The 13,547-nt window shown below is 38.0% G+C and overlaps 1 protein-coding gene across 2 annotated transcripts; it reads right to left on the bottom strand.

Moving 5' to 3' along the window:
* Positions 1–2,999: 2,999 nt before the first annotated feature.
* On the bottom strand, positions 3,000–13,547 carry LOC308129257 (sodium- and chloride-dependent GABA transporter 2-like). 2 transcript variants are annotated; one of them, XM_080495117.1, is made up of 15 exons: positions 13,358–13,547; positions 11,187–11,374; positions 10,940–11,074; positions 9,690–9,830; positions 9,144–9,231; positions 8,914–9,046; positions 7,213–7,347; positions 6,840–6,943; positions 6,462–6,586; positions 5,693–5,805; positions 5,123–5,260; positions 4,930–5,032; positions 4,705–4,805; positions 3,347–3,517; positions 3,000–3,259 (listed from the first exon to the last, which is right to left on the bottom strand). In XM_080495117.1, the coding sequence occupies exons 1-15, from the start codon at positions 13,495–13,497 to the stop codon at positions 3,149–3,151; spliced, it is 1,926 nt and encodes a 641-aa protein (XP_080351243.1). In that variant the 5' UTR covers positions 13,498–13,547; the 3' UTR covers positions 3,000–3,148. The 2 variants fall into 2 exon arrangements, with proteins under 2 accessions (XP_080351243.1, XP_080351244.1); XM_080495118.1 differs by lacking the exon at positions 13,358–13,547 and having other exon boundaries at positions 10,940–11,009; positions 11,187–11,250.

The following is a 13,547-nucleotide window of genomic DNA, read 5'->3' as shown; positions in this document are numbered from 1 at the left end:
TACTGGTGCAGTCTTTAGTTGCATCATGACTTCACTCAGAAAAGTATGTGGAACAAGCTTGAAGTCACAAAAACAAACCAGGCTGGAGTTTATCATCAACATTTTATTAACAATACAAAAATTTGACATTACCATCATGTGACAAGATGATCATCACTTCCTCTGGGAGAACGGTTATTAAACAGAGTAACGCTACCCAACTTCAGTGCCAAAATTTATGATGTAAAAACAAGTACAAACATTATTTTTGGCAGCATTCATAGTTTAATCAGCCATCATTGTTGCATTACTTAAAATTTGGATGCAAACACAAACATTTGTGATTCAAGCAGTCATACAAACATTTTAGACATTAGAAAATCGATTACTCATGAGAAAATTATGAAGTAATAGAGAAATGTAACTATGAAAATTGCCAACATGAGTTCACACAATTTCTGACTCATAACAAAAACAATGATGGTCCTTTTAAACAAATATTTGTTTCTATTTTTAAATTGTACAGCATCTGTAAGTCACATAAAACTATTGCCACAAAATGTTATCACTTATTATAAAAATGATACAAAATAATAAAAACTTTAATCTGCAAACTCCATAAAAAGGGAAACCATAGAAAAGCTTGAAATTGAGAATACAGTATGCATTTTTAATTTTAGATCATATATGTATATAACTTCCCAAAAATATTATGTGCGTTTCTGACTGTTAAATCCAACGTTCAAATCCAATTTTAGCAGAATAATATGGACACACTTGTGAATACCAAAGTTTCCCGACTAATTGAGCAGTTCATATCGAATATTTGTAGTATTAGTACTCCAGGGTCAGAAACACTGGTGTGGAGACCGCCAGTGGCTCAGCTGGGACAAGGTGCGCACATTTCTTTTCATACACTGCCTCGTCGAGGTTTATTTGAAATCCATTGCACTCAGATTGACTATATTTCACTCACAGTCGACTGAAAGTGACTCCCTGGTTCAGTAAGTATGGTTTATTTGGCATCTGTTCATGAATGCTACTCTACAAAGAGAAAAGAGAACATATACTGTAAAATGAGATTATATGCTAAGGGAGAGATTAGCCGACCAGTTGACCAATCACGTCGAACCGAGTCGACATTCGCACAGGGCTGCAGCAGGGATTAAGGTGCTTACAATGAGGCAGCATATCTTTTCTAATGCAATCTCTACTTTGATCACCATCAAAACAAATATTCAAACTGCACAGTTGTTTTTCTATTTTCCTGCCCTTCATTCGTTAAAGGGCTTTCTATTGGTGTTAATGCTTTTGATGGCATTCGGAAACTACAAAACCAGCATATAGATATTAGGCTTCTCATTGAAGGCTGACTTTATAATAGGCAACTGCTGGCAGAATACATTATTTCCAACCTCCTACAACCTGACTTATATTAATAATCTCAGCAGTCTATTTAACATGCTAATTGAATGTATGCAACATACTGATTAAACAGAACATTATTAACACGTGTAACCAGGCATTAATTGTGTTGCTTGTGCTACATATGTTTAAAGCAATTTGTTCATCACAGGGAAATGTCGGAAGGCACAGGGCATAATTAATCATTTTCATTTCATCTTAAGCCTTGATGGCTTTATTATATCAGGTGTGCAGCAACAGTGAATCTCGTGTGCTTAAAAGAAGTAAAAAAACGTGCTCGGAGTTAAGAGAGACAGTCGCTAAGCAGCTTTGAGGCCCAAATTGACCAAGATTATGCTCAGTGAAGGCAGGTAAGTTAAAGGGATCTACTTTGTGGGACAGAAGACAAAACACACTCACATTAGTAGTTATTTCTGATGACTTGGCACTTTTGCTCCCTACATTTAAACAAATATCTGTACTTTCTCAGCAATTTCTTGTTCCGTCCTCTATTAGGATGTTTCAGGGTTAGTGTGAAGCGGTCAAAGCAGCTGACCATAACGGCTATCTATACTGAAACGACTTTCGATTTATATCAATGGCTAAAAGCCAAGTGTTCCCGCTTACTTCCAAGACAAAAGGTTTAAATAGAATTTGAGTTTGTCAACTCTGATATAGGTTTAATCATGATTTGATCAAAAGATTCTTCTCATTTCTCCACAATGATAAACACGGTAACAATGACAATAGTTTGTGTACATCTGTGTCTTAAGGCCAATAGTTTATTATAAAACATTCAAACATATCATTCAACATACTTGTGGATTCCATACCTCTTCATAACATATTTTATTGAACGTACTATTAAAAAGGTAAGTAATAAATGAAATATAAATAGAGTGTCATTTTGTGGTTCGCAATGACAACAGCAGCAGAAACATTTTAGAATGAATTTCAGTCTTTTTGCTGGTGATTGCTTTTAGGTAACAGTTCTTTTGTCCTCTGTGCTTTTGTCAGCGACTGCATGAGGATTGAAGGCAGCATAGTTCAGAAGTCAGTATTTGACCTGAAAATTGAGGATCACCGGTGGATCGTTGCTTTGTTTTAAGGCCGAGTTATCCAATCCCCATCTGGGGAGACCAGTGTCGTCCATACATCAATTAACTTCTCCCTGCAGTTCCCTCAAGAGTGGACTTTGATACGGTGTTCAACCGTGATATGTGGGATTGGTGTCAGGAAGACCTGACTGACAGCACATTGCCTCATTATTTGTTGGAAAAACAAACTTTCCCAATGTATTCCAATATCTTAAGATGCATGAGTGTCTTGGTGTGACTAATAAACTCGCCAACAAGCTTTTGTTTATCTTGTTTAACGTATCATCATGTTTTAAAAATACACAGCTTCTTGGAACTGTTAGAAATACTGGCGGTGTATGTGACCACAGGAAACAAATGTATGTTTCTTATGGAACATATAATTGTTTGCTGAAATGGAATGCCGCTTCTGAATCCGATGAAGGTGTCAACATTTATCTCCGCAGAGTCTGACAACTCGTCACAATCGAGTTCACAAACCCCCCCCCCCGCCCCTTTCTTCTAGAGGACTGTGGCCCTTCAGCAATGATTGATCAAGCACACATTATAAAGTCAATCACTAAAAAGATTGAGCCCATGTTTTTTTCCGGGGGCTTGGTGTACCATTTTTTTTTCTTATGCTTCAAAGTTACGCACATGTGAGACTGCTCCAGTTCATCTGTTTGCACCTATGTGTACACGGCGTCAAGAGGAGAGGCCCCGTCAAACAGTTCAAGAGCTTTCTTATCCGGTATGGTCAAAGGGAGATCTTTGGCTGGGGTGCATAACACCCTGAACCTCTAACAAAGAAGAACATTGGTTTTATTGTCAAGAATACATTTGAAAATGACTTTCTTGGAGGCCATATTCATGTACAAGTTGCTTACCTGCCACAGTGTGCCAGGAGTCCTGCTGAGACTGTACAGCATCCAGAAGGGAACCATGAGGGTGGAGGAGAGAGTGAAGAACCAGCCGAGAGCATAACCCCACCACGGATATTCGATCTCATTGTTGAACTTCAGAGGAGTGTACTTTATCAAGGAGAACAAGAATGTTCCCTGAAAGGAATCAAAGAACGAAATGAACATATAAATTTAATGACTATACTTCATAGATTTAACAGACTTCTTTTTATTATTATTTTGGCTACTTCATTGCCCATCATTGGTCACCAGGTACCGGTAATAGTCAGCCATCATGTTCCCCTGCCCCCTGCCTCCTCTACAGCTCATGTTCTTCCTCTTTTCCTTCTGCATGGTAGCCCATCTAAAATATCCTTCATCCAATACAACAGATAGAAAAGACAACCTCAGCTGTTTGTTCATTATTCATCCCGTCCATCTTGCTCACTACCAGAGTTGAACTTAGACACTGTTACAGGAGGATGTATGTCATTTTTTTAAAGTTCTGACGTCAGTGCCTTATCCTTCCATTTTAGGCACAAAAACTAAAATACTAATATAGACTAAAAACTAAAATAGGTACAATACTTCAATTTATTAACACAGCTTAATATCTCCTAAGAATAACGATTCCAGTGCTTTTCAGTCACGCATTTAGAGGTTCAGACTGCATTTCTTCATAATAAGACTCAAATCTGTGCAGCCTAATAGGATTGTATAAAGATTGAAAGAAATATCTGGATTTTCTTTTTCTCTTACCACATTTTTTGACTCAGCAAAAATACAAAAGCTGTTTCTTTATTTTCACGAGTCATCAGCTGACATTTTGCGTAACACTCCTTCCACTCGGCCTCTTAAGTAGGCCATGGCCGCCCCTCTCACAGTAATTGGTTTTTGTCTTGTTTTAGTTTCTCAGCGAGCATCAAAAGTTTTTTCAACTTCATACCACATAGGAAACATCAATTCACTGCTGACATGGATGATGAGATCGACGTTCATGCCACTTTTCACGTTCGTTCCAGTTTTAACAAATCTTATCTCTCATTCAGGATATCACTTGTCTGCACTTTCGTTTTTAACAAGATTATAGAGTTAAAACAAGGCATTGCAAAACATGAACACTCAGAAAAGGGTCGATGTATAGCAGCTCAACTACCTATAGATCCTGAAATCTTCAAAAGTTGTCATGATAATCAGATGTGGTGCTTTTATCTGCCTCTGTTTGAAATCAGTGACAAATTGCAGTCATTCTAAAATGTGTTTCTGCTGCTGTTGTCATTGCGAACCACAAAATTAACAAGCTGCAGGACACGGTTCAATAAATAAATGTCACTACAACTCACCATGCACACTAGTGGAGTGATATATTTCAAACAATATTTGATCAGGGATAAAGGTCTGTATCCAATCATGTCTTCTATGTTGTCATAAAACCGGTCTGTGCCTGTGAACAGACAGAAATACAGAGAATAATAAAAAACAACAGCAATAACTCAAGAATATTGAAATAATAAAAAAAAAAAAATACAACAAAGTGACAGATAAATCCATCTCATCTCCGGACTCACCATAGACCCATCCAATACACACAGATTGCAGTATGGCGAACAGAAGCAAAGTCATCCCACTGCAGGCGTAGTAGTCAAACACCTGGAAAATGTACAGCCCGCCCTGAAAGGAAGATAAACCCTCAGTTTACATTCTGTCATTGACGAAATGCAGTCACCGTAACAAAGCTCTGGCGGTTTCATTTCATCTTACTTCTGTGACCATCACAAGGCCGACGAGGAAACAGAAAACACTGATAACAAGCAGGAGGAGTTTACGTCGATGGCCTTTGTGGAAGTAGGCAGGATACAGGTCGGAAACTGCGGTTGCGAGAGCTTCCAGACCAACGAACTGAAACACAAATCACACTATTCATGAGCCTGAATGGGCTCCAGCCAGGGCAAAGATTAGAAATGACAAAGTGAAAAGATTGCAACAAAATTAAGCTTCTGTCATACTAAGTACTTGTGGACCTGAAAGAAACCCACGGGTATAACTGGGGAATTGATCAAAATCCATCACTTTTATTTACAAAGCATCTTTCTGGAATTACAATGCAGGTCAAAGCGCTTTATAAATGACTGACAAAACATTTAATGGAAATATCTGCACACATGGACCAAAAGCATCCTGCTTTGCATAGCTATATCAACTTCAATATAATAACATAAACCTGGGAGAACAATGCTTTTACACAATATAAATACTTAAGAATTTGAAGTAGTGGACATTAAACAAAATAGTTTTTTGATGAATATTTTGCATGAAATAAGTTAGCCTCACCTCACTATCCAGTCCAAGTAAGATGATCATAACGAAGAAGAATATAGCCCAGACTTGAGGAAAGGGCATCATGGCGACAGCTCGAGGATATGCAATAAAAGCCAAGCCAGGACCTGCAGTGGAAGGGAGAAATATGATAATCTTGTGATTTTTTTGGGGGGGTGAAACATTATATGTAATACAGTGTCATTGCCATGGTGTTGTGTCTTTCTTTGCCATAAACATTTTGCACGTTTATGTTAATAAAGTGTATTTTTTCAGGTTTTATTCTCTTACGGTCCCTTCTGTTTTAATGTTTTACATCTCATCATCTTGTTGTGGTTGTTTCTGGTCCGGTTACTGGTGTTTTGACATTCAATAATTTTCATGCTTGATTATTACATTATTGGTTTTTCATGAATTCCTTTCAATGTCCATGTGTTCTGCTGCTGCCTCGTGTTCCCTAGTTCAATGTCCTGCCAGGATTTCCCTCAAGTTTTCCTCACATTAGGTCATTATTGTGTCATGTGTTTTATATTTTCATGTGGCAGTTTGTTGCTGATGACTGTTGTTTATCGACTTCTCCCATTTCTTCAGATTTTGTCCCACACTGACCCACTGGCAGGTTTCAGCTTCCTTGATTGTTCTCATGCATTCATTATTTTACATTAATCTGTACAAGACTGTATTAGGTCCTGTGTTCATGCATCCGGATATAAATCCTGCTTTCATTGAGGTCCTTAATTATAATATATTTGCAGTATATTGAGATTTTCTTTGACATATTCACCTGACTCTGCCACTTTGGATATGTCTGTGTTTTGCTCATATGCCATGAATCCAAGTGCAGAGAAAATGGCAAAGCCAGCAATAAAACTGGTTCCGCTGTTAAGGAGGCACAAGTACACGCAATCCCTGAAACACAGAAAAAGAAACAACACATTTCACATCGAAACAATTCTACTTTTTACATTTTTTTTCCAAAAATGTGATTTATGCTTTTCATTACAAGGCTTATTTCATTATTATGTAATGATTCAATGAGCAGCTATTGTTTTAGAGTAGAAAATATATCAGTGCAAAGTCAATGTGTTTTTTTCAAAAAGAAAAAAAAACCCCAACTAGATTTACATTTGAAGTGTAAGTGCATAGGTCATAACAAACTTACTTGTAACAGTTATTGTTGTATTTATTATAGCTGCCGAGTGCAGTTAGACAGCCGATGCAAATAGCATAGGAATAAAATATTTGAGTGCCAGCATCCATCCACACCTGAAAGACAATATGAGGTTACTTGTTTCATCTTTAACTTAACAAGGTCACATTTTCCAGTGCATTAAACATGTTTAAATTCCTTATATGTTATACTTGTATAAGTAAAACTAAAGTATTGACTACACCGAAGAAAAGAAAATGTTTTACGTCTTTTCAAGTTAGTAAGTGGGCGTCCTTTGATATGAACAAACCAAGATAGTGGATGTTTACACCAAGCCGCAATATATCATGCACTATATGCCTTTCAAATGGAAAACTGCTTGAACCTGGGGATCGCTGAGGCGGGATGGATCTGGGTAGAGGTAAAACTTGATCCCCACTAAAGCTCCAGGCAACGTGAGTCCACGAATGAGTAACACCGCCAGCATAAGATATGGAAATGTAGCAGTGAAGTAAACCACCTACGGAAAAAGCATGGTAAACATTAATGTCATGTTAAGCATGTGTGCGTCACTGTCAGTGTCGTGACAGGCGTCACAGGCTTTTTATGCTGCAGTATAATGTACTTGGAGGTCCCATGTTTGTGAGGATGCGGCACTGATCTTCACTTGCACTGTGGAATTTTCTGAATTTTCACCAGAACTTCCAACAGCGAAAGTATTCACAGCACTTCACTTTTGACACTTTGTTGTTACAAAATGGGTTAAGTTGTTTGTAACACAAAATTAGCATTATGGCAATGTGAAAAACTTTTTTTTTTGTTAAATGTCATTGGCTGTATAAGACTTTGATTGAGTTTTGAGCATATTTACGGTCTGTAACTAATCATAATTGGCAAGTAATTGAACGTTATTCAAAACGGTGAGTAGAATTAACAATCACGTGCCTTTGTTAAACACAGGAAATATGAACTTGACGATTGGAGCCAGTAATAATAGTCTTTTCATTTTGAACATCAACTCCTTAAGGAAAATCTTTTTTTTGAATGTTACTATACATTATGGGGCTTGACTAAGGTTAGGTTAATCAGGAATAAGTTACAGTTGTGTTCAGAGCAAGTCAAACTTTAATTAAACTATTCACACTCTATATGAAGAGCTTTATTTTGCATTTTGGTCAACAGAGAAAAACACTGAAAACTTTGGTATTTAAAAAAGAACTAAAAAAAACCAGGCTTCCATGATTGTTGTTTAGGGGTAGAGAGGGCGAGGTGAGGTTTTTAAAACAAGAATGCCAGTCACTGATCTGTCCTCAGATGTGATGAAAACAAAACCATTTGTGTATACACCAAGCTTCCATTTACAGTTTTTTTTTTCTTTTCTTCTTTTAAAAGGTAATTGAGCGAAGTGAAGGCCTTGTGTCGTTAGGAAGAAACATGGCTTCTCCACAATGAGTTCAGCCTGGCAGACTTTCAGCAAGTGCTGCAAATCACCCCACTCAAACTGAGGTACGGTTTCTAGCAAAGCGAAAGAATGTCATGATATTTCTATATAATATATTTATATAAATATTTTGTAAACATCTGATCTGTATTGTTACCGGGTGCTTTCAAATATGGGAAGTAAAGGTAGTAAACTCTGCCATTCAATAGCCATGACTGCAAGTTTGTTTTGTCATCAAGCAAAATATAAACAGAGAAAAACTGAACATTTCAGTCTTGTTCTCGTCTTTATCTTTCATAGTCCAGTTCATTCACATTGAAACGTATTTGGTTTCAATTGTTGTTTTAGCATCTTCAATGCAAAAAGAAAATGTAGCAATTAAAAGCCTCTTTTCATTCTCTGCCTTATTTTTTCTATTTTTCTGTCCTTATTGTGCTGTAATCTGTTATATGGAAATCAGAGAAGCATATTTTTTTTTTGCATTCCTCATAGATTGGAATATAGTAGTATGTGCCAAAAGTCCTACTATCCCATGAGATAGAATAGATTAACAAAGCTTTCTAACACCTGCACAACACAAATGTCTCTGCATACTTAGGAGGAATCTCAAGCATGAACATGAAGTCAAGAGATTCTTCTCTGTACCTTGCCAGTAGACCTCACGCCTTTCCAGACACAAAAGTAGCAGATGATCCAAGATAACAGAAGACACAAAGCCAGCTCCCATCGTATGCTGCCCAGCTCCTCCACACTCCCTGTGATGTTCAAAACTCTTCTCCTGCAAACCACAAATATGTTAAGCCAAACTCTGACATTCTCAGAAAACACTGTTCAAGTTATGTTGTTGGTTTTAGTTTTTTTTCTCCCCCACTTACTCCCAAAACTCTCTCACTGGTGATGTTGCATTCGCCGGTATTGTCATGTTGAAATAATTGTGCCTTTGATCGAACTCCACACAGGCATCTGAGAAACACAAGCGTTTAAAGATACCGTATTAACTTTTAATCAAGTGTGTTCATAATGTAAATAATGTGATGCAACAATCCAAAAAAGGAGGACACCTGAAAGCTACAAGAACCCTTTTAAATTATACAATGAAAACAATTAATAAGAGTAGATTAGACATATTTCATTTATGCTTTTCGGGAAAGAAAAAAAACAAAAATCAGATTCATGTAGTTAATAAAGGTACTCAACTGATCCCTCATAATACTGATTATTTGAAACCGCAAAGCCTTTTTAAAACATGCAGCTAGCAAACCGCACTCAAACACCCAAAACATATTTCTAACATGCAAGTTTGCCTGATATAAGATTATCAGTCTGAATCAGCCTCTGGCCTTTTGTCACACCTCTGGAAGTGTTTAATGAAATATTCTTAATTACTAATTGGTACGTTTATTCTCTTGTATCACACGCACCTGTGTTCCAGCTGTTTCCGCAGTTTGCCCAGGGAAGCTCAGAGCTGAACGAGGAGAAGAGATACAGGAAGGCCCAGGCCAATATGATAATGTAATAAATGCTGGAGTATAAAACAACTATTTGACTGCCGTAACCCAACCCTGAAAAAAAAAATAAGCAAAGAGACAAAAACAAGATTTATAAATGGTGAGATTAGCAGGAAAATGTTATGAGCATAAACAGTATTAATACATGAAGTTACACTGCAATTATGTAACATGTAAAAAATTAACCAAGGGATGAAATATGGGATGATTAAAAAATTAATAATTTACTTTGTTGAAGAAAAACATGACAGAATTCAATGTAAGAGACTTGAATTCTGAAAGAAATGTTACTGAGAGACTTACGACCTGTAACTTCTCCGTTTACTTTCAAATGGACGTTCCACTCGACTAAAACTATGAGAAATATGAAAATATCTCTTAATTGGATTGAAAAAAGAAACACGTCTTTCATTGAAGCACGACAAAATGTTACAACTAATTTTCTGCCTTCATAATTCATGCGACTAAAGATCTCTTTTCTTCTTCTGGTCGGTACGTGTCAAACTGGATGGGTCATTCTGTTCTAAATAATTTGTATAGGAGCGAAGGTTGATGATTCTACTGGTTTAAATGTTAGCTTTGTCATGTAATACTGCCATGTGCTGTTCACAGCAGCTGCACATGTGTCTCCTTCAGAGGACGGCTCCAAGCCACAGTGCACATGGAGGCAAAAACACTTTGTCTCTACTTTTTTAATTTTTATTTGAGGCTTGCACTTTAACCCATGAGACTTATGAAAAATGAATCAAATATGAAGGACGCTATAACAAAACAAGTCACAAAAATGTGACCAATTAGTCTTTCAGAATTTTGATTTCCTGAATCAATTCTAATTAAACAGTTCATGTAGGATAAGATTTTGGACAATCGGGCCAAAAATGAATTTATGTAAAAAAATTTTAACGTTGCACTTTAGATTTTCTCAAATGCAGCCAACTGAAGCTCAGTTTGGTTATGAAATGTTCTGAAAAAAGTGTTCACGCAATAGTTTTCATCCCTATTTTTGCTCATATCATGTTAAAATAATAATAATAAAAAAAGGCTGAATCAGGATTGAGGTTTGATTGAGGTTCATAATGTCTCAGTCGTGGCGTCACCCTTTATGTCACATCACATATTCTTCTTTGTTTTCATTCTACATTCACAGTAAATCAGCCGCTAACCTTCGAACAGGGGGCAGATTTTCCTCCAGCAGGTGATGCTTCCCTGGCTGGTGTACTGGCCGAGAGACGTCTCCAGCAGGAACAACGGGATCCCGCAGGTGAAGAGGAAGAGTATGTAGGGGATGAAGAACACTCCTGAGGAACAATACAGAAGTGACATCAATGTGAAATGTAGTCATTTTGAAATGTTAAATTCTAAATCTTTTCAAAAGATGAAATGGCATTCATTTCTTTAAATAATCCTTACCTCCTCCATTTTTGTAGCAGAGATAAGGAAACCTCCAGACGTTTCCCAATCCTATGATTTGTCCTGCGACGGCCAAAAGGAACTCTATTTTACTGGACCACTGCCCTCGAGCAGTGGAGCCAGGAGTGGGATGAGCTGCACTCTTGTCCAGTCTCAACTTCTCCTGTTCAGATGACTTTTCCGTCATGCTGCAATGAAAAACAACGAGCAGTTATGTCAGAGTAATTGTGTTTTAATCAGTGTAGATCACAGGTACAAGGAGTGTGATTTAATACCAACTACAGAGATGTGCATCTTATACAGTCATTTGTCAGTTTTATTCTAAAAACACTAAAAAGCAAAACAGCATATAACATAATCACTGATTACAGCAGAAATACAGAAATGATCTTGTTGTATTAATATCCATGATCTGCACAATGACAACAGTCTTGCTGTCTCGGGTCAAAAGAGGGTCTCTGGCATGAGTATTTCTTTTCATCAATGTTGCTTTTGTGTGGCCTCATCTGAATTAAACGTGGGAGTGAAGCAAACAGACTGTCAAATATGTATACAGGTCCATGACTGTCAAGAAGCCTCAGATTCTGGGTTGCTGTATGTCACTTTCTTTCAGTTTTTTTCTTTGTGATGACATTCACTCATTCGGCTTATTAGGCGTGTGTTAGAAAGCACCAAATGTGAGCAAAAAGTTTGATACATATTTTGTTGTTAATGTGTGATGGCTGACGAAAAATGAGAGTTTGAATCAGGTGCAAGTAACACTGACGCTCATCCTGTTGCTGTTTCAAATTCACCTGAACCAAACAACAAGAACCACAATAACAACGATACTAATAATAGCGGCCCTCCAAACGTGAAGTTTAGCACAGACCTAAAAAAACCAGTTACATTTCATGCTAAATACCATTACAATATTTGTCTAAATTGCTTCCACAAGCATTTGTGGCTCTACAGGACCAAATGTTGTCATGTGGCCCCAAGACATAAAAATCTATATATCATAGGGTAGTCAGGTGTTTTGTCTAGAACAGGAGAGTGGAACATATTGTTGAAAAATACGTTTCATGGGAATGTACTGCTGAAACGCTGAAAAGGATAAGAAGGAGAGTTGTGTTGTACCTTCCAGCCATCTGCACCCAATGATTAAGACTTACCTTAAACTGGACAGGCACAAGATCAGAAGTCACAAGTGAGCATTAACAATATTGACAGGTGGGAAGCAACAACAGCTGCTGTAAACAACTTCAGGTGCCTTTTGCTTTTGATGTAGTCAAACATTGGACACTTCTGCTGGCTACTTTTGTTTTATTTTCTATTTTTAATCCAGGGGGTTAGGGGGGTTAACGTTTGTAAATATCTAACTTACTTTTTGCTTTGAAGGTTTTTACATCGTTTGATCCAGATAAGCACGCCAGACCATGACAGGACAAATATGTCACATTCACATATGAACAATTGTGATACGATGCGTTGTAACGGCATTCTTCACTTTTGGTGGGTCATTTAACACTTCTGAATAAAGATTTTAAAAGATGAAGAACACTGATTTATTAATGACTACTTTCATCTCTTCAGTTGTTGTTTGGACAATAAACATCCTGAGCTACGATGAAAAGTTATTGTCACCAAAAGGCGTGAAGACAAGTCAGTTTCCTTTGTACTTAAAAAGTTGAAGTAAAGGAGGGTTTGATTGCGGAAGGGCTTGGAGGACAAGAACAATAAATAAAAAAATAAAAAAATAAACGCCCCCTCAACAACGGCCTTGCTGCTCCTTGTAGGACTCGAACCGGAGACCCTCACTACGAGCTTCGACCGCACAACTCGGGAGCCAGCGTACTAGGAAAACCCAGTGTGCAGGGGAGGAATGCATGTGAGTGGAGTGTTTGCTTTGTGCAGAGCAGCTGGAGGAGCTGCGCTGAGCAGAAGGGAAATAGCAGCCCTCACTGTAAAGCGCAGACCGTCACCTTTGGCCTAGATCCGACAGGAACAAGCGGCAAGTGCGTCGAGAAAAGACCGTTTGTGCCTCAACTGAGTGGAGAGCGGTCCTGTCCGAGTTCCTCCACCGCACAGACGCTCGCGCCTCTCGCACAGAGGAAATAACCTGTAGAACGGGCAGGGGGGAAAAAAAGAAAAAAAAAGAAAGAAAAAAAACTACGAGACAGGAAGAGTACCTCAGTGAATGAAAAGGCGCCGGGCTTAGTTTGTGTTGATGAATTACGCTTCCATCCAGAAGAAATCCTCCAGCGCGCTCGAGTCCAGACGCCATCTGGTCCGCGGTGAGAGTCCCAGCTGTGCGCAGGAGCGAGTCCATGTGGGGAGGTGGGAGAGGAGAGCGCTATTTGAACGTGACAATGGAGGAGA

This window comes from Blennius ocellaris (genome assembly GCF_963422515.1).
Source record: "Blennius ocellaris genome assembly, chromosome: 4".
Classification (NCBI taxonomy): Eukaryota; Metazoa; Chordata; class Actinopteri; order Blenniiformes; family Blenniidae; genus Blennius; species Blennius ocellaris.
The sequence above is the reverse complement of the archived record's forward strand: the minus strand, read 5'-3'. Positions and strand labels throughout refer to the sequence as shown.